At 44.6% G+C, this 24496-nt stretch overlaps 6 protein-coding genes across 7 annotated transcripts in view; 4 read left to right on the plus strand and 2 right to left on the minus strand.

Moving 5' to 3' along the window:
* Positions 1 to 24496, plus strand: part of LOC126562130 (leucine-rich repeat-containing protein 15-like) — a 487244-nt gene that overhangs the window by 188418 nt on the left and 274330 nt on the right. The window lies entirely within an intron of this gene.
* Positions 3278 to 6267, plus strand: LOC126562069 (pre-mRNA splicing regulator USH1G). The gene is made up of 7 exons (XM_050218480.1): positions 3278 to 3302; positions 4337 to 4480; positions 4555 to 4776; positions 4841 to 5187; positions 5289 to 5673; positions 5767 to 6018; positions 6099 to 6267. Exons 1-7 carry the CDS (start codon positions 3280 to 3282, stop codon positions 6265 to 6267), a joined length of 1542 nt encoding a protein of 513 aa, XP_050074437.1. The 5' UTR covers positions 3278 to 3279.
* On the plus strand, positions 9201 to 10009 carry LOC126560985 (copper chaperone for superoxide dismutase). The gene is made up of 3 exons (XM_050216935.1): positions 9201 to 9224; positions 9295 to 9484; positions 9558 to 10009. Exons 1-3 carry the CDS (start codon positions 9201 to 9203, stop codon positions 10007 to 10009), a joined length of 666 nt encoding a protein of 221 aa, XP_050072892.1.
* Positions 10837 to 12429, minus strand: LOC126562489 (uncharacterized). The gene is made up of 5 exons (XM_050219008.1): positions 12397 to 12429; positions 12240 to 12326; positions 12066 to 12175; positions 11740 to 11834; positions 10837 to 11678 (listed from the first exon to the last, which is right to left on the minus strand). The coding sequence occupies exons 1-5, from the start codon at positions 12427 to 12429 to the stop codon at positions 10837 to 10839; spliced, it is 1167 nt and encodes a 388-aa protein (XP_050074965.1).
* On the minus strand, positions 12728 to 13227 carry LOC126563294 (probable nuclear transport factor 2). Its single transcript, XM_050219924.1, has one exon. The coding sequence runs from the start codon at positions 13120 to 13122 to the stop codon at positions 12730 to 12732; it is 393 nt and encodes a 130-aa protein (XP_050075881.1). The 5' UTR covers positions 13123 to 13227; the 3' UTR covers positions 12728 to 12729.
* Positions 14020 to 24484, plus strand: LOC126561751 (protein cueball). Its single transcript, XM_050218061.1, has 4 exons — positions 14020 to 14121; positions 21045 to 22638; positions 23915 to 24179; positions 24258 to 24484. Exons 1-4 carry the CDS (start codon positions 14025 to 14027, stop codon positions 24399 to 24401), a joined length of 2100 nt encoding a protein of 699 aa, XP_050074018.1. The 5' UTR covers positions 14020 to 14024; the 3' UTR covers positions 24402 to 24484.

Below are 24496 nucleotides of genomic sequence, written 5' to 3' on the forward strand. Positions count from 1 at the left end.
ATGTTTTTACCCTTTTCAACTAATTCCACTTTAAAAAGTTAATTGCTACCGCTAGAAGTGCTACAAGTTCCCCTTCCGAACGAGAACGAGGAGATTTGTTTTTCCGCCTTGGTTAACATTTTCCACTTCTAAGTAACACCACTTTACGGACATTTCTTTGTAGGAAAGTTGAAGGTTGTGATGTCGTCATACAAATAGAATTCTAAAAGTCTTTATGCGCATGTGAATTGTCCGCAACGGCCAGCAAATGGTGTGCTTGCCATTATCTCGCATCACATGTTCGAGCTTACCTTATCTTTGCGCGCTATTGGAGTCACTGTTTTATAAGCAATTAATGCGATAACATATCAAAACGGAACCTGTCCTATATTGCCCTGTGCTATACGATGCCTGCGTTATCGTACCGATCAACATCAACACATCCTTGGCATATGGTTTGGTTCGTTGTCTGCACGTCAACTAAGATACTGGCAAATTGATATCAATACTCGAAATCAATAATTAGTCTCGTATTACTCGTACAGAGTATTGTAGACGTTTACAAGCGAGACTGATTACCTTGCCAAAGGGGTAAATGTGATGTCAAAATAACTGGAAACTTCCATCATCCAAACCCTGATTAAGTGTGTAACGGGCAACTAGAAGAAATCTACTAAATTTTTGAGACAACCGGACTATCGGGGTACATCGTAACTTTGGAGGTCTATAATTGTTTAATGCGTCAATGCAATATTCTGAATCGGATTTCTCTCCATTTTATCAAATATGACGTCTCAAAGTGAATCCAAATTTCATGAAAACATTGCTCTTATATTAAATTACACATTAAAAGGTTACAGGCCCCAAACGTAGCTGTCCTCCCGGATAGCCCAGTTGCCTGGAATAGGCCGAAAAAAACAATACTGAAGGGCAGAAATAATCCTTTAAAACATTGAAGAGCATTGTCTTAAGAAGATCTTCGTATTTTGCTCACACAAAACTAATTTTAATTCAGTGGGATGCCTGGAATTTGAGTAATAAGCAATTAAAATTGTTTTAGCTACACGGCTAGCCTGTTGCCTGGAATAGGGTTAATGCATCGCTACAATATATTTTTGATGACTATTTATCGGATATTTTACCGCACCCGACATCCAGAAGATATCGGTCTATTTCAAGTGTTTTATTCCACGTTCAGCAGAGATTTTGAATATCATGGTTCTAGTCTTGCACCAGATGTTCTGTCCTACGATAGACATTCGCATTTTTCTTCATATATTTTAAAAGCTGGTATAGCTAGAGGTCCGCATTTTTGACTCATGTTGATTGCCGCCCTTCCTATGTACTCGACACGTGATCGTGTTTACCAATGTGTGCCGCATAGTTCTTATCGGCTGTGGTTGAAGAATCTTTATCTGCCGCAGTTCACGGACACACCAATTTGTGTGTGCGTGTTTGCCCAATAAGTTGACGATAAAGGTACCGTATTGCTTGTTAGACTCGGTGGTATTGTGGGGTCTTTCTCATATTGACTTTACAACCCGACGGATCACGAATGTTTACTAAGTCTATTTTTAATTATTTATATTTGAGTATGACGGCTCTCCGCCGTATTGTCATTCACTAGGCCTAATACTGCGCGTTGATGAACCCAAGAAACGCTCAACGATCGCATGTTATTGAAACCATCTGTCAGCTTCGATAAATGGCAGATCCATAACCATCCAGATCATTCAATCCAGTGCAGTTCGCTGCACATCTTTGCTGTAATCTTCCTGTTTGTGGGCAATATTTCTTTTCGGTATATTGTTAGTTGCAATTGAAAATGAGACGAGCCACGAAAACGTAGTACAAAAAGCTCCTCAAAAATGCTAAAAAACTGCGCAACCCCAGTTGGCTTTTTGTAACCTTCAATCATCCATCAGCATAATGACCCTGACGTGGATGCATGCGGCCGTGCGGGCATTGTTGTGGTAAAAATTTGCATTATAAAAGACCGTCATTGCCCGCGAATGAAACGAACTGAACATATGTATCGTATCACCAGTTCTACAGACTTGTGGATGTTATGTTAGATGTTAAGCCTTTATTGATTTAAGCCACTATTAAAAAAGCTGAAATGTTTAAGATTCAATTTTTTTTTTTTGGGGTCGAGAACATTGACGCTTAATTATTTATATTAAAAACGATTGAAAAGTTTCGCTTCTATCATGAAATACCGAAGCTTGTTGGATAGTCTAGTCATTATCTAGAGGACATAGCTTTCGGCCTCGAAGTGGTGCCTTGAGAGATGCACCACCCATCACTTTGGTGGTTGCACTATAACTCACCTCCTCCCAAAAAAAAAACCTTGATCTGCATTCACCTAGTTTAACCTCTGGTTTGGTAATTATTATGACGAGTGACGCTTAACCAGCAACAGTTAGGTTCTGCCGTGGACATTCCACCTTGCCGTGGGAAGCACGGTTTTTCGCCACTGTCTTGCACAGTCTTTTCCGACCAACAGATTTATTTTCGATTGAGGTATTTATATCTGTACTACTTTAGTAGAAGCTCATAAGCTTATAGGACTAGTGCTTTCGAAGTATACATGTGTTGTGGAAAAAATAATCATCAAAGATCACCAGGGCGTGTAAGCCAATAGCACACACACATACAATCTCTAACCAGCAGTTAATTAGTCCATAACCAGGAAAGTGAAACGGGGAAGAAAAGATTCTATCAAATTGAAAGTGAAATTTCCGTTCGTCCGCAGAAAACAAATACAAAACTAAAAATCCCTAACTCACATGAAGAAACCTCTAGCGGCCCGGTGTGTGTAGGCAATTTTCACCGCAACTTTTATGCTTTCGATTTCTCGTCCCCTTTTTTTCGCATCACTCCCCGTGGCCACTTGAAAAAGATACACTTGAAATTACCTTCCCGGTCGGTTGGAACTTTGTTTGAAGGGTAATTTACATTTCCATTATCTACCGCAGCGATATTATCGCGACCAGCGAACCCGGGTTACAATTCCCGCGCAGCGACGACGAATTGCTCATGTGTGCACGTTGTTGAATCACACGAGTGTGCGTGTGTGTGTGACTGTAGTGAAACGGAAAAGTGCGCACAGGAAAAACGAGTGCGAAAAGACAACCGATCTTCCCTACCTCTCAGCGGGTTGGTGTGTGTGTGTGTGTGGAAGGTGTTTCGGTTTTCTCACATCCGCAAGCGCACCACGGTTGGCCGGGAATCGGACGGCTAAAGATCTCTTCCTGGGCATGCGAGTGAAAACAGATGCACTATAAATAGCGGAAAACCATGTCGTCGGATAGGATACACCGGTGAGTAGTTGCATTAGTATGCATTAGATAATAGGTACCTCGATCGGGGTGTCGAGAGAGAACTGATACCCCTGTTCATGCACCGGAAGTGACGAAGACCTGTGGCGAGCTGAGATAAGGGCTATGGTTTGTTGGATGGCATGATGTGGGGTGCTTTACCGATCGGCCACTCATTGAGTGTTATCTAAAGCAAAAAACTAAGCAGATACTGGAGACTTCCAGCTTTTAGGGGCTGGAAGTCTCCAGTCTCTGGAAGATGCGGAAGCAGGTATTGTCTGGTTGTTGGAACCTTGTGCATTTAAGGAGCCCCGAACATTAAAAGAGGGCCTCCTCGAAACTGTGCCCGGGGCAGGAAAAGCTCTATGGAAGACAGAAAACATGATCATGATCAATCACTACCTATCTCAACCCAGTTTCCAAGGAATTACTTGACTGCTAGGCCACGGCCGGCCATCGAATGGCTTACAAGACTTGTTGTTACCACGTAGTTCAAAATTAAGGACTCACTACGGGGGAACGATCTAGACGCGATTAGAACCCTGCCGTGATAAGACCGGTACCGCCGTGTCGCCTCTGCCACCGGACCGACTTGTCCTGGCTTCACAGTATTTCTCTAGTTATGCACTTAGGAGTAGGACTCGATAGTTCCGACCTTGAGGCCCTTCAGTCGGTGCCATCGTGTCGGTTGCTCTCTGCAGCGTATTGAACTATTTAGAGGAATGGATACTGAAGCCCATAAAAATCAAGTGTTGAAAGAAAAGGGAGCGAGGGAGTGTATGGAATCGTGTGGTATGTAGCTCTTTATCGTGCGGCCGAGGGACCTTATACGAGGCAGCTAAAGAGGCCCTTGCTCTACTTGGGGGTGATGATATGGATTAGTCATTCTAAGCCTAAGGCTAAGGCTTCTCTAGCCAGCGAGGCGTTCAACTCCGCCAATAGATTGATGCACCACTGCATAGATTAATCAACCAAGCGTTTTTTTTTAAATACTTTATAATCATAGTACTTCATATCTATCCAATCTTTTATTTCAGCGCCGCCAAAGATGGCCTACTGGATGTGTTACGTGAAGCGACACGTTCGGAGGCGAATGCCAAGGACATCGATGGCATGACACCTGTCCTGTGGGCTGCATTTGAGGGCCATTTCGATGCACTGAAGCTACTGGTTGCACGCGGGTAAGTACAGCAGAGCCATCGCAATACCATGCCGCCTGATCTTACACCCCTCCTTACCCGCCCCTAAAATATAGCGGAGACCCGGATAAGGCCGATCAGTTTGGCAACACAGCGCTCCATCTGGCGTCGGCGAAAGGGCACATGCAGTGTGTCGATTTTCTCGTCCAATTCGGTGTCAACATTTATGCGCTCGACATCGATCATCACAGTGCGCAGGATCTTGCGGCGATTAATAATCGTGACAAAATTCTGCGCTATCTCGATGCCGCTGCCGCAACACTGGAAGCAACCGATCGGTAAGTGCGTGATCGATCGAAGGAACCCGCGTACGACCATTGAGTATCTTTGCCTTTGTTGCAGGAAAAAGGCGCATGAATTTCGCGAACAAGCGAAAAAGAAGAGCGAAAAGCGTGCGCGCGAATTTGCCACCCGCCAGCAGAAGCTCGAACGCGAGCAGGACACGAGCATACGGATCCGGCCACACCGACCGTCGAACATGCTGCAGGCACTGAAGCACAAACTGTGGTCCGGCAGTCAGGGCAATCTGGCACAGGGGCAGCCCCGGATAGTGAACGAAACCCAACCAGCACCGGCGGGCACGACCAAATTCAGTGCCCTTGTTGGTGGTGGTACGGTACTGCGCGGTGGCGGTGCCGTGAAGAAGCGTGCCGATGCAATGAAAATTCGGCAACAGATGGAAAATGGAGGTAATTAAGCAGGGTGATGCTAAGGCGTGCGGAAGGCGTTCTTTCGACTGGGTTGGGTTTCAACATTTAATTTTCTATTTTCCCCTCTCCCGTCCGGATAGATTTTAAAATTGGTGAGATAGAGGCAAACGGTAAAAGGAGCGTACGTTCGATACAGGGACTTCGACGGGATTCGGAGATATTGTACGTCGGTACGTACAGCTCAAACGATGATTCAAACGCGTCGGAGCGGCGCGGCAAACTGAGAGACGTGTTCGACGTGGATCCAGCGGACGGTCGGGAAAATGACGACGCGGACGAGGACAGTGGGAGTGGTACGAGTGGTGGTGGTGGTGGCAAGTTCGGTACCATATCCCGTTCACTTAGTCAGCCCGATTTCCTCGCAACGGCTGCAGCTACTACCACTGACGAGCTGACGGAGGATGTACTGCTCCAACGACCGTCCGGTCTATTCAATCGTCCCTCCTTTGGCAATCTGGCATTCCCGTGCGTAACTTGTGCCGTAATCGAGACATGCGTAACTTACTAACAATCCTGCTTACCCCTCTCGCTCGCTCTTTCTCTCGTGCAAAACTTTAGTCGATCGGTGTCAAACGTGCTGGCCCAGCTCGGTAACGAACAGTCGTCGACGAGTGCATCCTCCGATGGTGGATCGGTAAAGACAAAGCCGGCGGGTGGTGGAGCCGCCGGCAAGGGTGCGATCAAGCCACGGTCTCAGCTCGTCATTTCCGATTCCGACTCGGATATGGAAAGCTCCGACAACGAGGAGAACGATTCGCTCGCTATCTTACGCTTCCTGGCCGCATTCAAGCTCGAGGATTACTATCCTGTGTAAGTATGCGGGCAACGAAAAAGCGGAGATTGATTTGATGATTTTGGATGCGCGCTAACATCTACTTTACGAACTACAGCTTTCAGAAGAACGATATCGACATGGAAACACTGATGCTGCTGACCGAGAACGATGTGAAATCGTTGGGACTTCCGCTGGGACCGTACCGGCGGTTATGTAACGCCATCCAGGAACGTCGCGAAGCGTTGGCCAATCCGGGCCAGTCCATTAGTGACAGCCGGCTTTAGGTCGCGGGCAAGGGGGCCGGGGGGGTTAGGGAATGCTTTTTACTCGCTTCTAGCACCGTGTACAGTGTGTAGAAATGTGATATTTTAAGCTTACTGTAAGCTAATGGGTGAGCTACCATCACCGTATACGGTACTGTGTGGGAAGGAAGGCTAAATTATTCTAAAGCTTGTGAGAGAAATATACAAAACACACTGGCAGAAGCAATCGAACAAACTTTTATTTGCTAGATAGCTTCGCTATCGGAATCCACCATCCACAGCCAGAGTGCAAATAATGCATAGGAACGTTTGTTTATTTCGCTTTTTTTTCGCTGACGCCTAATGTTGCTGCTCAGTAGAAGTAAATAAGTAATAAAAGAACCATGTTAATGTAATATTCGGTCCTTCTGTTTTCTTTCAGGCTTAACGAACTACGATGTCGGGCTGGAACTACGAGCGGATGTTGCACACTTGAATGTATCGAATGACTTGATGATAATACCGCATAGTTACAGGGGCAGTCCTTACGACGGGTGCCGTTGTCGCCTCTACCGCCGGGGCCTCATACTAAACGTTACTGCACGCAGACACTCTCTAAACGCCCTTGGTCAGACACTGACTGACCCTTCTCCCTAACTACGTTGCAAAGAGTGTATGCGATATGTTTGGCCTGCATTGAATCTATCTCATTTTCCTCCCACAGCTCGTCCTTGATCACGGCAATGTTCTTCGGAGGATTTTTAAATACTTTCGCAATGTACTTGTTTTGATAAAGAGTTTTTTCTACCAAAAACACTACTAGACCGTCCACGATTACTGCTTCTTCCACCAAGTTCCGCAAATATTTTACATTATGACGGAATGTTAAATTGGAGCACAGGACTACACTTGTGTAACTTGCGTCTAGCATCAAACCAGTGACTTCGCTCTGTTCATCTACTTTTTCGATACACTTCGCACATTCGCCACATTCGTTCAACTGCCTCTGTATCTGATCGGCTATATTTTCCGTCTCTTTATCGGATCGGAAAACGTACAGTTGAATTGGTTTCGGCGCATAATACTGATCGCCAACTGATGCTTTCCGGGTGATTTTTGAAACTAGAAAACCCATCATACGTAAATTGATCGATGAACCGAATGAGCTTCAATTTACAGTAATCTCTAGTGTTGTTTATCGTATTTTATCGGTAGATCACAGAACACACTTTTTTTTTTTTATTCATAAGGGACGGCCAGGCCGTATTGCTCACAGAACACACTTGTTGCAGAGTAACAATTATCAACAACTGTGTCGATTAGTTGAAGAACGATCGATGCGGCTTAAGCCAAACTTTGTAGTAACAGCGCGAGCGCGAGCAAAGCAAACTGGTCTCATCACTGTACGGAATGTTCTGAAGTGTTTGTTTTCCACCGTATGAGGTGCTCCCCCATGGAACACCCCGTTTTGATTAAACCCCCGTTAAACCACCGAATTAAAACTCCGTTTTGACAAGTAAAGCAAAAAAGTATGCCAGCACCGATTTGACGTTTACTTGACCGAAACGAATCAACTGATTTAACATGTTTTTTATTATTTACAGTGCAAAAAAGTTAATTAGTGATACGTTTTTCTCTCTCCTGCTGATAAATACGCTTAGGATAGGTCTTAAAAAGCAATGCAAAAGGGATGTTGATCTGGCTCAGTATAATTTAAGGTGTTTTTCAACCTTGTACTGTTGCTGTATATAACAATGAGGGATAGCAAAAGGAAACCATACATATGAACGGTTTAGTGAAAGAAAATTATTATTAGCACAGTCAGATTGAGTTTGTTCAACCAGCGACCAATGCACCATCAACCTCGACAATGATAAATGCTAGAATGGAAGGTAGATACGTGCAAAAACATTTATCAACATTAACGGATATGCGCGTTAACTGTGCGCAATAATTGCTCTTGATGCTACGCAAGACAAGTTTCAGTTCATATGAAATCAAGTCTTGTCCTGTTTCAGACATTATCAATCGAATTCTAATATTACATATGCAGCCAAATCTAGCGCTAAAGATGAAAGAAACGCCATTATGCACAATAGATATTCGATGGGTTCAGGACGATTGTTAGGGCTTCCGCTAGCTTCCGGTCCCAGTAAAAGAAGCTCTATTAGCTCGTATTGGTAGCACGACCTTAGCACGTTCATCACCCAGCGCCCTTCCTGAAATCGCCTTTGGATGAACGGATCAGTAAAAGCGATAACAAAAGAACACACATAACACCCGTATTTAACATAAAAATATTGTAGTGTAATTGTTTTGCGATTCATAATGCAGTTGTCTATTAACTCTGAACACTCATCTGAACCACGTTTTTCCACATTCCACTTTTACATTTTCCGCCATTACAAAATCGCCTTTGGATGAGCGTGGATTGTATAACGTACAACTCGATTTGTATGCCCCAAACACAAGTTGATTGTGCTACAGCCCACATATTATCTTAAACAATACATTTTCTAACTTATTTATTTGTTAAAACATGTAAATTATTTTTAATTTAGAACGAAACAGACCGTTACCGATTTCAAGTGTCTTGACTAGAAGACTGCTTGACCGAAGTTTGTTTTACCATTTTGTCAGGTAACTGTCAATTTTTTTCCCAAGATGGCATACCCAAATAGAGCTATTCCGACATCTCCTCTGAACTCACTTTCTCCCTGTTGACAAAACTCCCTTATCAACACTATTAAGGGGTTTTGTCAATACAAATCTGCCTTCTTAATACTATTCAGGCAGATTTTATCAATTCAGGTTTGTTGTTTTGTATTCCGGTCTGCTTCGGTTCTTTAGGGAGCGTGAGGCATATTGTTGCTGTTTTTTTTTAATTAATCCACGAATTGAACAGTTATAAATCATTGTATTCAACAAGAGCATCCGAACGGCATCGCTACATCACTCCGAAAATCAAAACAAATATGCCGGACAGCGGAAATATAAAGGTAAGTGGTGCATCAAACCTTCCTATTTCATTTTGCCGGTATCATTCATTACACACGCATCGCTCCTCAGATGGAGTTTGCCGCACAGATCCGTGGCGAAGAATGTGCGGACACTATCCGAAAGGCACTATCCGACGCCGGTACAGTGACCATCGATGTTGGCAAAGGGAGTGTGTTGATAGAAACCACACTTCCGTGGCTGGAAGTACACAAACGCATCGAAGCAACAGGCAGACGAGCGGCACTAACCGGTTTCGGAGGTTCGATCACCGGAAACCCTTTTTTTTTCGGCAAAACTTCTTTAAAATCCTCTATCTACTTCCCACTCGGCAGGACAATCGGCAGTAGCAATGGTTGAACATGGCAATGAGTCAAGCAATGTGCGTGGTGTTGTACGATTCTGCACCGTTTCGAATGTGACCGGTCGGAAAGGGGCAGTTGTGGACGGAACGATCGATGGACTGACGCCCAACGGTAGCTACCGGCTGAATGTGCACGAATGTGGAGACATTTCGCAAGGTTGCAGCTCGGTAGGCGATGTGTACGATTCCAGCGAGATTCGGACGGACGAAAGTGGTCGAGCTACGATACGATTGGTCAACGAGCGGCTCGACGTGAATGATCTTATCGGACGATCAGTGGTGATCGCACAGCCGGGTAATGATAGTGGACGGCTTAGCTGTGGCATAATTGCACGGTCAGCTGGTATATTCGAGAATTACAAAAAAATCTGCGCTTGTGACGGTGTAACGATATGGGACGAGCGAAATAAATCCGCTATGTAACGTAACAGCCTTGCCGAACCTTCGCTTTGACCAGTGTCCGGATTCAACAGATTCATAAGGTGTGTGGGATAAAATTCCAAACAGTAAAACTGTATTGTTGTACCTGTCGCCTTGGGTGATATGGCATTTAAGTTGATGTGGTTATTTTGATATTTAAATAAAATGTTAACAGGTGGATAGATATGATGTAGGGCTGATTTTTTGTCAGTTTTAACCAACTTTGAAAATATATATTTATGAATTTGATAGCTTTTTGTTGATTAGACTATGAGTAATAGTGTTTTGAATGGAGCTACTTATGATATAGTGCAAAGTATGGACGAAAACACATTTGGTCGAATGATCTACCATCGATTTTGGATAGGTAAAAATTGTTCAACCCAAACAGAGGCTAGTTTAGTCATTAAGTCGTCTTACCCGGACTCTGTGGAATCACCTACAAACATGAAATATTCGTTTAAGTGGGTTTAAAATTGGCCGTAGCGACACAGCAAATCGCTGTTGTCCTTCGAAGAAGGTTGTCTAGCCGGAAAATGTTAAAAACTCCTTTAAATGGTTTTGGATAGCCGTAAAACAACATTGATGGAGATAGCAGATGCTCTGGCGATGTCTAAGGAACTTTTGTATCATATAATTCGCGAACATGTGGACATGGAAAGCTTCTGACCAATTTGCAGGCTAATGAGAAACTATATTTTAAAAATGGCTTCGAAAGATAGAAAATACAATTAAATACTGTAAACCAACTGAATTTGGAACAAAAGATTCCTTTTATGGTGGTTATAACTAAGATGTATGTACCCACCTGTTACTCTTACTGACTGTTTTTATTCGTCCAGTACGATCGTAGTATCATCATCACTGCCACGGTCGGCTATTTTCAGCTGGGCAATGTGTGCCCGACACAGCTGCTTATAGTTCAGCACGTGTTCATTACACTTGGCCGGAGCAGAAATGGCAATGGTTGCATGGACGTGCAGCACCTCCAGGTTGCGTTCCGCTGGAAGCATTGCAGTCAACAGCTCCATCGTGCTGATGAACTGCTGTTTCTTCACACTGTACGTCATTTCACCGATCGTTTGCTTGTACCAGGCGGCATACGTCCCCAGCACGGTCTCATTGGCGGCAGTAATTTCACGGGCAAAGAGTAGCAATAGCTTGAGCACTCTTGCCGATTCTGTTTCTACTACCGAGCGAAACAGATCTTTTAAGAACGTTTTCAACAATTTATCTTCCGCCCTGTCCGCAAACACCACGGCCGTCTCCGCCAACAGGTGCAACAGGTAGAGTGAGTATTTAAGCGAAAATGGGCAAGATTTGCTGATGCAATCGGTTAACAAATCTATCAAGTTTGCTCTATCTTCAATCAGTTCTCGAAGTAGACAGACCATAACCGTTTCACGAAGAGCTTGTAGTTCGTCACGCCATTGTACCTGCATCCCGAGGGCTTCATCCAAGGTGGACAGGTTGTAATCCACTGGCTGATGCTGTAGCAGTAGCAACTTTAAGTGTTCGTCTATAAGCATTTTCATCTCGGAGGGAAGCAGATGTGTCTTCAGAGCGGATAAATAATTGTGCGGGATTACGTTAGGATTTTCCATTAAATCGTTCAGCAATGCACGGAAGCTTTCCTTCAGAATGTTGGTAAGCGAGTGTGACTGAACATTGTCTGTAAAACACGGGATTCTGTCTTGTGAATGGCCGTAGTTGATTATACGAGAGCCACATACCTTGATAAGCATATCGGATGATGTGAGCCAGCAGGCTATATTCCGTCTCCAAAAGATCGTTCATGATCTGTTGTATTAGCTCGATCGCATCTAGACTGCAAGGTATGGGAGGGATTGAGTTATTAGCAACATTCGCAGGATTGATTTACGAGGCACGAGGCGTAGAGGAAGACAGCTAGCTCATTGATTAGATCAAGTGGAGTCAAGCCTGTAGGAGATCGGATGCAGTCGTTGATGAAGGATTACAGCCCTAGACCAAGTTTGCTGGGGCTCATCCCTGGACAGGCAAAGAAGAAGAAAAAGTATATAAAAGCCCTCAAGCTTACCTTAGCAGAAATTCACTGGCTGATAGAATATTGGCTTCCTGCAGCAAACTCAGTACCCTTGCACTGCCCATATTCCATTCCTGGCGTAAGAAAGCTTCCTTCACGATATCCTACAGGTGAAGCGATACGATTGCTGGATGACGATTCATTAACGATTTCAGCGGTAAACATTACCTTTTCCTTGCAGCCAAGATGCATCAGCTGTGCACGATACTCTTCCTCATACGGCAGATCAAGCATACTGATGCGGTGTTTCGTTTCCTACGATATATCCAATCAAAGCAACCTCTGTACTGTGTATATAAACGAACGTTCTGCTGCACATACGTACCTTTACCAAGTGTTGTACCATAATATATCCCATTTTGTGTCTATTTATCCGCCCAGCCAGTCAGTCTCGACTCGTATGCGGGACCCAGGACTACGCAGCCCGTTTTCAAACGCAGTCAACGATATCTCAATCTGTCACAACAAAGCCCTTTTCCCCCCGATGTCACCCAAAAAGAGAGAACGAAAAACAACACGATGTGTCTGAACTTCTTTTAAAAGTAATCCATATGTTTATTCAGAAAAAAAGTGTACATCAACATTTGGTGTTGCTTGAACCCGCGCACCCACATACACACAAACACACGCTGAAGGGATAATGCAGCTTTTCTTCCTTTCAAGCCGAATTGTGAATGTTGAGCCGGAAAATGTCGTGCGCACAGAAAAACGTTCCGCCGAGCGGCTTCAGCACAAACGTCTGGGAGTAGGCGTGCGGCGGATCCTCGTCACACTGCAACCGGCCGAGCACGTTGATCAGTACGCCACCGTCGAACATGGGCTGCGAGTCAACTGCCGTAAGTACCCGTTTGATGTTTTGAAACGTGAGGCTTTGCAGCTTCTCCAGTATCTTGGCGGCGCCCTGTATCTGTTGCCCTTCGAACGTCATGAACGATAGTTCCGCATTGTAGAGATTTACCAGGCTCGGCCGTTGGGTGGAATCGTCGAACAGTGCGTAGTACTGGGTGACGAATCCTTTGCCAATTTCCTCGTACTGTGGATTAATGGCCATAACGGGTGCTAAATTAACTAAATTTCGTATGAAGTTCGGAAACTGGCACGGCCGGGGATATGCTGCTGCGTACGGGAATGCGGGTTTTTTGCGGCTCGCTCTTCTATTTCTTACCAGCCGGCGAAACGTCAAATTGCTCTTTTTTTGCATTGACAGCTGACAGTCCTTTTTGAAGTTGGGCAGTTGGGTGAAGGCCAGTTTGCACACGCACAAAAAGCGGTGTTTTAAAAATATTAAATAAATCAACTCCTCGTATTACATTCGCTAGAATAAAAAAAATCGATTTAAGAATAAAAGTCCCTACTAGTTGAGTTCTACCTTTTTCAATGCAAAAAATAGTTACGAAGTAATCTTAAATTAATTTTTCCTTGTACAATAAACACGTTCTACACCTATCTGTCATCGTGGTCGATATGACAGCTCACGCTCTGGAAACGGGGCTACGTGATTTTCTTGACCAGCGGCTCGTGGGCCGAAGAAAAAATATTCAATCGAAAACTTTATGCCGAATGGTGCAGACGCTACACCGAGTTCTCTGTGCCGTCCGCGCGTAGTGTGATGAGTGAAACATAGTTAGTCCTTCCTCTTCCGCACGTTTCGCTTCAAATCGTTCCGGCCAACATCGTACCGTTTGTAGAACGTTGTGTTTTCTTTTGTGGCAATCGGTGCGAAAAGAAAACCTGTGCATGTGCTAAACCCCGTGAACGTGCGTGTCCGCAATATCGTGGTGCTGTGTGTAGTGTGTACTGAGCGCACTCGCGCGTGCAAAGTATAGTGGTGCAATATCGTAATACCGGCTAGGTGGGATTCCGAAATTTCCCTCCCGCATTTGGTTCGCGCGCGATTCACTCCAACTGGTCCAGCCTTGGTCCTGGTGGATATAGCCTCGGATATCGCACAGCATGAAGCATCCTACCCGTGTTTCTAGCGCCACGGCCGGATGGTTGGTGCTGGTTCTATCATCATGCTGCCTCGGTTATGTCACAGCCACCGAATGGGGTAAGTGAGAGCTAAACGGGGGACGACGATTGGATGGGAAAGGGAGGGGGACGAATTCGCGACGTATCCCCGCGCCTTCTTCACGACGTTCGTCATTGGTGACAACGGTGCTCGTGACTACCAGCGAGCATCGAAGGGAGAGACCAACGAAACAACGACAAAAAAAAACCGCAAACATCGTCTTGTCTTTTATCTACCATCCAAAAATAATCATTTCAGCATAACCACGCGAGACGACTCACCAAAAAGAGCACTGTTGCCTGTAGTAGAGAGTATGACCGGTAGTAGTGTTTGTTGTAGCTACACAGGACCACGAGAAAAGAGTGTGAGTCCCTTTTCAAAAGGCGTGCGATGGCTATTACTTAATGTTTTTGTCTTAAAAGGTTATAAATATTTCAACGAGAATTATTTGTTATTTTCTTCTTGCTGTAATGAAAAATTTGTTGCCATAGCAACAGCATTTTTACATACACCCTGTCCCGAGGAGACGATTGCACAATAGTGCAATATTTTTGTGCTTTTTATGTAAACACAACCAGAAAAGGATCATTGGAGGATATTCTTTCCCGAATAATCGACGAATTTATTTTTGTCGACAAATTATGCAATAGTTTAATTAATTTAATTTATGCACACATCATCGAAATTAATCGAACTTATCAAAACTCTCTTAAGGGTCTCCTTGCGTTTTCGTTAACAAACCCACCAATGATCACATTCACTTGGAAGGTTAGATCCATTAAGTTTAGCTCGACACTTTCATTTCAAACGCTACCTCTGTTTCGATGTTTCTGTCTCTGTAATCATTCGTGGTGGTTTGCCATCGGTTTCACGGTTTCTGCCACCGAAACACCTCTCTCCAAACCCGTCCAAATTATTCCTACCAAAAGTACTTTGAACCGTACAGATTTTGCAGGAAAGGCCAACCGATTTTGTTTCTCTTGTTTACTGCAAATGGTGTTGGGAAAGTTTGAACAAAAAAAAAAAAAAACAGCCCACAAATGTGGCGGTCAAAAGTCCATTCCGATTCGTCACGTACGCACCGACTCCGGGTCGGTCAACCGAGTCGGTTAAAGTTTAAAAAAACTTTATTAGTCCTCTCCTTCACCACAACACTGTGCGAGGCCCCTTCTTTAAGTTTGTTTCTTCTTCTTTTTTTAGCAAATCAATGAATGATTGAAGGACCCCACAGACCCAGATAAATTCCGCTCGAGCAAGGAGTTCATTTGCGAAGTTTTGCCGCAAGGCGAGAGGGTTCCGTAATAAACTTGATTGAACGTTTCATGTGCCGCATCGTCTCGTGATCGGATCGCGATCGTGCACGAAACAATCAACCGCAATGAAAGCAATGAACATTTAAAAGTGTCTCGTGCTTTTAGCACTCACATTTAGGCTTGTTCCTGCTTGTCGTACAGAACTATATTCTTAATATATTTATTGTTTACTTTTCACACGTATCATCGTGACGAATGTTGTGATGTGTTGGTTTTCCATTGTTTGTTAGCTTCCGACAGGCTGCTAAATCAGTTAAGACGCATTTTGTGGTGGTTTTTTGATAAGACACGCCAGGACGAACACGAAATGGTTGGATGTCAATGGTTGCACTAGAAGATGGTTGAAGGAAATCGACCAAACACGCTAGCTGGGATTTTTAAATATTCAATAAACAACTTCTAATCGCTTAAATCTGTTTACGATCGGGCAGAGTAGCATCCACAACATCCTAGAAAGCTAGAACTGCAATTGTTTCCTTTTTGGTTTTGTTGCAATGTTCATGTGTTGTTGAGCAAAACAAATCAAAGTCTTAAAACTCCGAACTTTTAGACATACATGATGTATCTGTCTGCAAGCGTATAAGCATCTTTTTGCACGAGAAAGGTTACAGCCGGCTATAGGTCAAACCAATCTCCGTTGAGGCACTGATGATGGTTACCATTTTTGGCTTATCAGCAACAAAAATAAAGAAAAAAGGAAGAAAAACTTAGAACCACCACATAAACAAATGGAAACATGCGCCTCACCATTGAGGGATGAGAAAAGCGAAACTCGGAGGCGCCAAAGGTGGGCCAAGTGCGACATAACGATGATAAGCGCAAAGTGTGTACTGCTTATCTTGCAGCACTGGGGATGTAAACCATCATCGGTATGTTACACGAACACAAACACAAAAAAACAATTTAATATACTATGTTTCATGTGTTGGGGAAGTTAAAATTGCGTTGGTTTATTCAAGGTCAGAGCATTACCTTCCAAGGGACAGTAATCGTTGGAGGTGTGGTACCCACTAGCAAAAGGATCAAGTTCATGGTCCTTACGAATTGTACACATTATTTCTATCCTCTTGGCGCAGGTCATTTCAAGGCAGATCTGGGAATGAAAACCCTTCCGGACCATTCCCCTCGGTATTAGATCTTAAGCACAGCATGTCTAATAATCTTATCCTTAAACAAGTACCAAAGATGTAGATCTATTAGACCCATCAAAGCTTGGGTCTAATACGTTGCATAACAGTGCGATCATTTTACATTCAAATTTTCTGATTATTATAGCGACTCCTCTATTTTTCTTCCTCACTTAAGGGACCAAAAAAGCTTCTAAACATCTCAGGCTCTCAAACGAGTCAGTGTTACATATCTCAGATACGTATGTAAAGTTTGGTCGTTCGCTGATTTGCCCGGAAACATTCATTTGTCATTCAAAAGGTCCCAACTTAATCTATGCATGGTGCGATTCTACATCGGGAAAAACAATCGTGACCCGTAGAGGAACGAATCAAACAAAACCACCTGTTGAAGCTGTCGAACAACTTTTACCACTACCGTCTGGAACGTCTGTAGATGATGCTGTACGACGCACTGCGCCGGTCTGAGTTCATTGTACCTGCCCACCAAAGTTACAACACTTCCTGTTTGACAGTTCTTGTCGTAGCTTGACGGGCGGACGGAGCAATTGGAAACGTTCTTATTTTCATTTGACCGTTACGCAGCCAGATTTGCTAGAACGTTTACCGGTCGCGTATCGCAACAGATGTCTGACAGGTTTCCGTGCAGCACGATTTGACCTCCCGCCGGCACCCCGGATTACAACGCGATTTCACTTCCGTTTTGCGTTTATTGCTTCGATTTTTTTTTCGATTTTGTTTTCCATAACTTTGCTCTAAGGTTCTCTGGCTTCCCCATGGATGCTTACGGTGTTGTGCACAGTGGGCAATGGGAAGCGGTACAGAAAAAAAAAACAAAGCGTGATCCGGTCGATCGCGATCCGGAAAGTAGCTTCGATCCGGCTTTACGTCAAACCATCGTGTGATGTGGTGTAAACACACACACTCGATCGGTGGGTTATGTATGGGGCTATTCTGTTTTTATTTGCGAGCGTAATGGGGAGGATAAGACCCACGATTGCAACGCAAACACATGAGCGGTGTAGTACAACAAGCTGGATCCATTTCCTACTTCTACTAGCTACTAAGATATTCTCGATGAAATGTTTGTCTTCGAAAAAATCTCCCCCGTATGTTAGATCCGACGAATGGAGATAGTGTGCAGGTAACGGTGGGGAAAAGTAAGCCAAAAAAAACAGAATCTTGGTATACGTGCTTCGCAAAAAATAAAGTCAGTCATGTGACGCGTGTGTAAGGTGCAAAAGATCACACAGCTAGTAGATGCGCGTTAGCTTCGTGCCAAAGTATTTATTGTTACCGTTTCTTCTTTTCTTGGTTTCAACTTGATCCATTTCGGACAGGAAATGGTGCGCTTGCAAGGTCCCCCCATAATGGCGAGCAGTGACAGGGGACGAACAATGCCCATGAACCTCGTGCCTACGACATACGAAAGCGAAAGCCGATCGAAACGCTTGCTGTTAATTCGCACTGGACCACCGATGACCACTGGGGTTGGTGTACCCCGCACTGCATGGATGATACGATCGGTCCCATCACAACATGCCGCATTATTATGCCACCAATGCTTAAGCGGAACCTAGCGGCTACATCCGGTCCGGATCTTTTCCGAAGCTTCTTTGCGTTACATAACGTGCACGCTCCCTCGTGTAGGCCCACGAGAACATACGCGAGCTGCCAAGAAATGTGGCACCTTGCTAGACCTTGCACACGGTTTGCGGTATGGAAACGGACCGTGTGTGTTTGTAGCCGAAGAGGTCGCGCTTCAATTATAGGTGTATTGGAAATTTGCCAACCATCAGCATCGTCACGCAAACGGTGTGATAACGCTCGCCGATCGACGTATCAACGTGTCGCGTTTCGCTATCATTGTTATTTGCGAAAAATAACGTGGAAACAGCGTACACACGCAACGGAACGAGCGGAGACGGAAATGTAACCTAATCGGAGGGACCAACCCGCATACCAACCCGATACGGGTCCACTCTTCTTCTTTTGGTTGTTGGGGTGGCTCGTGGTGAGATTTGATCGATCCTCTAATCACGATCTTAACGGCGACGACGACGACGAACCTTCATCAATCCTAGTAAAACGCTTTGGGTGTCGGCATCGTGACGTGACTTTTCCATGTTTTTCGAATCCGCATTCACTGCCTGCCGGCGCTTCTGATGTGGCTGCCCATTATTTACAACCTCTGATAACCGTAATATAGTTTTGGCGTATGATTTTGGTAGACACCTCTCCTGATGGACGTGATTAGGCGAACTACAGGATAACAGCCTAAAAGCTTTCTAAGGAAAGTGCATCACTTTCCAAAAAACATAAAAATTCTTTCAACGCTTATCGTAACCACATAGAAAGGTTTTTTTCTTTTGCTATGACAAAAGATTGCAGCATATCAGCAGTCCTAAACACCGTTTTATCGGAATCGGTTCCAGAAATGACTCAACGCTTGTTTCGTTTCGTAACATCGTGGGTGATTTGTCGGTTATTCACGTGGTAGTCTGTGAAGAATAGCGTTATCCCATTCCTGTAAAGCATTCGGTATAATTCCTAGCGATAAATACCATTAGTTTGTGGACACTATGTTGGATGATGGAAACATTTTCTCTTGTCCCCTCCATGAAAATGTATGAGATTGTTTTCAATGTAAACGACACCTGTAAAAACGGAAATCTCTCCACTACTGCTTAGTCATCTGTTCTTCCTTCGCGCCCTATCATTGTTGCACGATATTTGAACAAAGCACAGCAGCTAAATATATACCTCGGTTTACGTTTCGGCCGTTACGAAGGCGTCACCTGAGAATGTGGGGAAACCTTAAACTGCAAAAATTCCTGGTTGAAAAAATTCCTTGGGAATGTTCGTATGATACCTCCATGCGTGACCTTACGTCTAGACTTTGGCCGGACAAATTACGAGGTAAATGGAGGAGTGTGTCTGCTTCCGAATGGTAATTTATGTGCCAGAGAGTAGTTCATTAGCTGGCCGAAGTTATAATACACCCCATTCAGCTACAATTAGCGAGGATATTCTTCATTACTGTCCAATTCGAAATTCTACATCGCAAGCTTAAGAATTGTATACAGTAAATATGATTTGAAGTTTTGTTTAGTTTTTCAGTTTTGCTTTCGCATCACTTTCCGGTGGTATCATGTAACGTATCGACCGCAACGACGGCTGATTCAACGAAATACAAGCCGTAGAAACTGATTTTGTATGACCGTAGGAAGGTTCCCATCGTACCTCCAGCTGTGCTCCGTTTTGCACTTCCCAAGCGTGCAGCAGTCAGCAAGTGATGGTATATTCTCTGCCCGCTGCACAACGCACAGCCGTGGCATCGAATTTGTAACACAAGGTTCTCCCTCTGCTTCCACCTTCACGATTCGCGTTTGACCATCGGCATCGCCGCTGGTCCGCTTCGCAGTACGGCATTTACGATGTGTGTTGCAAATGCGAGACATAATTTGCACATTTGTAAGCTTCTTTTTTTTTGCTGTTGTATTTCGTTGCACACTTCGAGGTTCGCTTTCCGAGGAGAGTGCTCCATTTCTCGCTGGAAAGGAAATAGAAGTTGGTAACCACCGGATGCGAAACAAATTAACTGAGCTTTTGGGAAGGTTTTTGTAAAACTCTGGCTAAAAAGGGGAGAAGTTAAACTGCTTACGATCGCGCTTCGAAGATGTTTAGTGGCTTGTTATCTTGCAGGGATAGCTAAATATGCTGCTTAAAAATGATCGTAACTAATGTGGAAACTATTATATGGTGGTTATTGCATAAATCGATGATTGGCAAAGGATTATGATAAATAAACAAGCACATGAGCAAGTCCGATCACCGGAATAGTTCTTCACTAGGAACTTGGGACTTGGGAACCAATCCCATCCGAATCGTCTGTCCAAAAAGCCAGTAACAAAGGTTTTAAAGCCAGAGAAGGAGAAATGGTTTAAATTATCAACAATTAGCTATTAGAAAGGTCTAGCCTGTAGAGTCTTTCATGAAAAGCTTGACATAATATTCAAATGCTCATGAAGAATTCTTCTTATAGGCACATTCTTCGCAGATGCATGTTGAAATGGCCTACGTGCTAATTGACGTATGTACCCTCCGCGCTATAGTTTATCACTGAAGCTTAGAAGGTAGTTAAAGTTTATGCTACCATTTTCCGATTGCAAACACACCTTTATACGGTAAACCAACCCGATCTATCTTATCGACTTATTTCATCATAAACATTTAGAGGTAGCAAATTCGCGTACAGCACATGTGCGGCAGCCCGTACACGATAGGAGACGGAAAGCCCATCCTAAACGTGTGCGGTGACGGGGTTTGATTTGGCAAATCGGTCGATTTTGCGTGAGAAGATAGCGTTTTTGCAACTTACCAGCCACTAGAGCTACTTCCTGATGCTTCCTGATGATTGTGGATTTATATTCAATGCTTCATAGTAATATTTTTACTGTTTTTTTTTCTTCACACATTTATTAATGATATCTCCTATGCTCTTCTTCTTCTCCATTAATAGCGGCGGCAGTGACCACGGATAATGGCATTCTGTTTTTCGATTCAAACTGGCGGAAGATATCTTCTGCCGCACATCAGTACAGTCGCATCTCGGCGTTCGCGTACGATGAGGTACTTGGCAAGCTGTACTTTGCCGATCTTGACCACCCGGAGTATCGGCTGTTCGCACTGGACTACGACGATACGGACGAGTTGCACAAGGTAACGAAACTGTTACCCAAATCGTCCCAAACCGCCTACATCAGTGGCATGGCATTCGATCATCTCGAGCGTCGGCTATACTGGACGGAAAAGGGAACTCGTTCGATTTATTTTGTGGAAATTGATACGCTGCTAAATTCTACCCGCAACGGAGGAAGCGTAATGAACGAGCCTGGAACAACTAATACGACAACAAATGCAACCGATACAACCGGAACGCCATCTTCTCCAGTGCAACTTGTCGCAACAGTGGAACCGGACCACGAGCTAGCGGGCTTAGCGATCGACGAGTGTCGTAGACATCTATACTGGACCAACTGCTATCCGAAAACGTCCAACATTGTGCGCGCATCGCTGAACGGCACCATACTGAACGTGCACGAAGAGCAAGTATACCTTCCGAAAGGTATCACCGTAGACCACTACCGCAATCGCCTGTACTGGGTGGAGAAAAAGTATGGCCGACGGTACACGATCGAAAGCGCCAACCTGGAGGTGAACGATCAGCGCACCCTACAGACCGGGCTCGACCGTTTGCCGGCGGATATAGCGGTGAAGAACGATTTCATCTACTGGACCGATCAAGAAAATAACGAAATCTACGAAATGCCCAAAGAACCGAACGCCAAATCCCGCACCGTTTACCGTGGGGAACATCCGTCGGCAGTGATTTTGCGTGCCAACCTGCTGCTAGAACACCAGCGAAACAATCCCGACTGTCAGTCGGTGGTCAATAGCATTCTGGAGAACATGCAAAATTCGAAACCGGCCAGCGTTTTGCTGCAGGAATCGCAACAGGGTCAGCTAACCGTGTGCCTCAACAATGGTACGGTAAATCATCATACGAACACGTGCCTCTGCCAGCCGGCGTTCGGTGGTAGGCTTTGCGAGATAGATCTTTGCAATAATTTCTGCGCGCAAGGTACCTGCCGTATCGGGCGTGATAATCGACCCCAGTGTGAGTGTGACCGACGGTACGAAGGTGAACGATGCGATCGGAACCGTTGCGATGGGTTCTGCCTGAACGGTGGTCGGTGTCAGTTTAGTAACGCAACAGCGGAAGAGCGGATCTGTGTGTGTGATCGTACCGGGTACAGTGGGGCACGGTGCGAGAATCCGATCTGTGGCACGGATTACTGCTACAATGGCGAGTGCTACGTGGAGGATGGAAAGTATCCCAAGTGTCGGTGCAAGGCGGGTTATCGGGGTGAGCGGTGTGAGGAGTATAGCTGCAACAACTACTGCCTGAATGGGGGGCAGTGTACGCTCGGTAATGAAACGACCGTACCTGAGTGCCAGTGTGGAGACGAATTTGCCGGCAAGCGGTGCGAAATTGCGGTCCGACTGTGCAGCACCTACAATGATGATCCACAATGGCAGCAGTACTGTTTGGGGTGAGTGATAAAAATTAATCCCAAGACATTAAAAACTAGACTAGACCAAAATTAGACAATAAAAGCTTCACACGACAGGACCGAGAATCAAATCCCATCCGGACCGTAAGCCATTCGATGACCGACGTGTTCTAGTAGTTCGTTAAGCCAAGAAGAAGCAGTAGCAGACATTAAACTAGATATTTCGAAGGGTCACTCGGTTAACCATGACCTGGCCAAAGTATAGCAATGTTGACGTGCTGCGTATATGCGCACGTCGCCAAACACTCAAACATATTGCGCCTTTTATAATCCAAGGACGAAGCAAAACATTCACCCAAAAAACTCGAAAGGTACGTCACGAGCACCGAGATCTGGTGATGTAGTTGCCCCTTGGAAACGCGCAAAAAGTGACGATTCAAATATGAATGCAAAATACGCACATTAGGAACCAGTGGAACTGGTTTTCGTGTCGATCCGGACTTTCAATTGTTTATGCTAGTCAACTCCGTCCGTTAACAATCGCGTTTAATGGTTGAAGATTAGCAGATGGGGTGGCTTTTGAGACAATGTTGCAAACAACAAATACAAACTAAACCAGCAACACAAATCGTTACTTAGAATCGTTGGAGTCCCATAACCATTTGATTAATGAACCACGTGGTGAAGGGTCTGTGTGGTTGGTTTCAAATGAAGCCCAGGGATATGATTTAAAAATGAAGTGCAATTTTTAATTCCACATCGATTCGAAAAATGGTCGAATGGTCCGATCCATGCTCTCACGCTATGAACTTTCCCTTCTCCAGAAAGGCCAGAATCTGATAGATATTTGTCCGATTGTATCCGACCGATAGGAATTGTGACCAACAGAACGACCGACTATTTCAGGGGCCCGGGTGGAGCAGACGGTACGAACAAACTTTTGGGCTAAGAACTATTACTGTTCTCGTCCTAGCTACTGTAAATTATTAGAAAGAGCTCTTAAATTTTTACACCATGTAGCCAACTAGTAAACATTGGCCACTGCCCGGTGGACCGACTACCAGGTGACAACGTAGGAGTATGAAAAATCGAAACATTTTTAACGCTTTTTTAATGCATACGTTAACATCAGCAATTCAGCAGAGACAAGAGATTCTTAATCCAAGCTTAATATTAAGGTCATTGTTCAGCTAGTAAATCACCTCTGCGGGACCAAAAAATCTTCTTGAATCGATTGAATAAAAAATTAGAAACTAGATTAGCACGAAGAGGATCGCTAAACATCTTTCCTTCCACCGTTTCTTTTCCTTTGCAGCATTTCCAAGACGCTACCGCTGATGGAACCGAAGGTAACATACTGCAAGGAATCGTTCAACCGTACCGTCGTCTACACATCGCTCTGCTTTACCGTGTCGTTCGCGCTACTGCTAGCGATCGTGATCATTGTGCACCGGATGATGAAACCGCCGAGGCCACGCATCACCAAGAAGATGGTCGTCACACCGATGACCTCCCGGCCACCAACGACACAGTGCGAAATTACGATAGAAAACTGCTGCAACATGAACGTATGCGAAACGGTAAAGCCAAAAAAGCTCTGCACATGGTCTCCTTCAAGCTAAAATAATCCATTTTTCCTTTTTTTTTCTTTTACGTAGCCCTGTTTCGATACCAAACTGCTCAAAAAATCACAAAAAGAGGACAAACAGTTTCTGCTCGAAGACATCGAGGATGTTGGAGGATCCTATCGGAAGCTGCCAAACTGCGGAGATGGGCCGACGTCCGTGCTCGAGCGCAAATGAGGACTGATGACGCTCGGTGGTAGACTAATGATTGCCTTCGCACGCTTGCCAGCAGTCGATTGGTGGTTGACGATTTTAGGCAGCAGCAGTAGCAA

The sequence above is a fragment of the Anopheles maculipalpis genome, chromosome 3RL (genome assembly GCF_943734695.1).
Source record: "Anopheles maculipalpis chromosome 3RL, idAnoMacuDA_375_x, whole genome shotgun sequence".
In the NCBI taxonomy this organism is placed as follows: domain Eukaryota; kingdom Metazoa; phylum Arthropoda; class Insecta; order Diptera; family Culicidae; genus Anopheles; species Anopheles maculipalpis.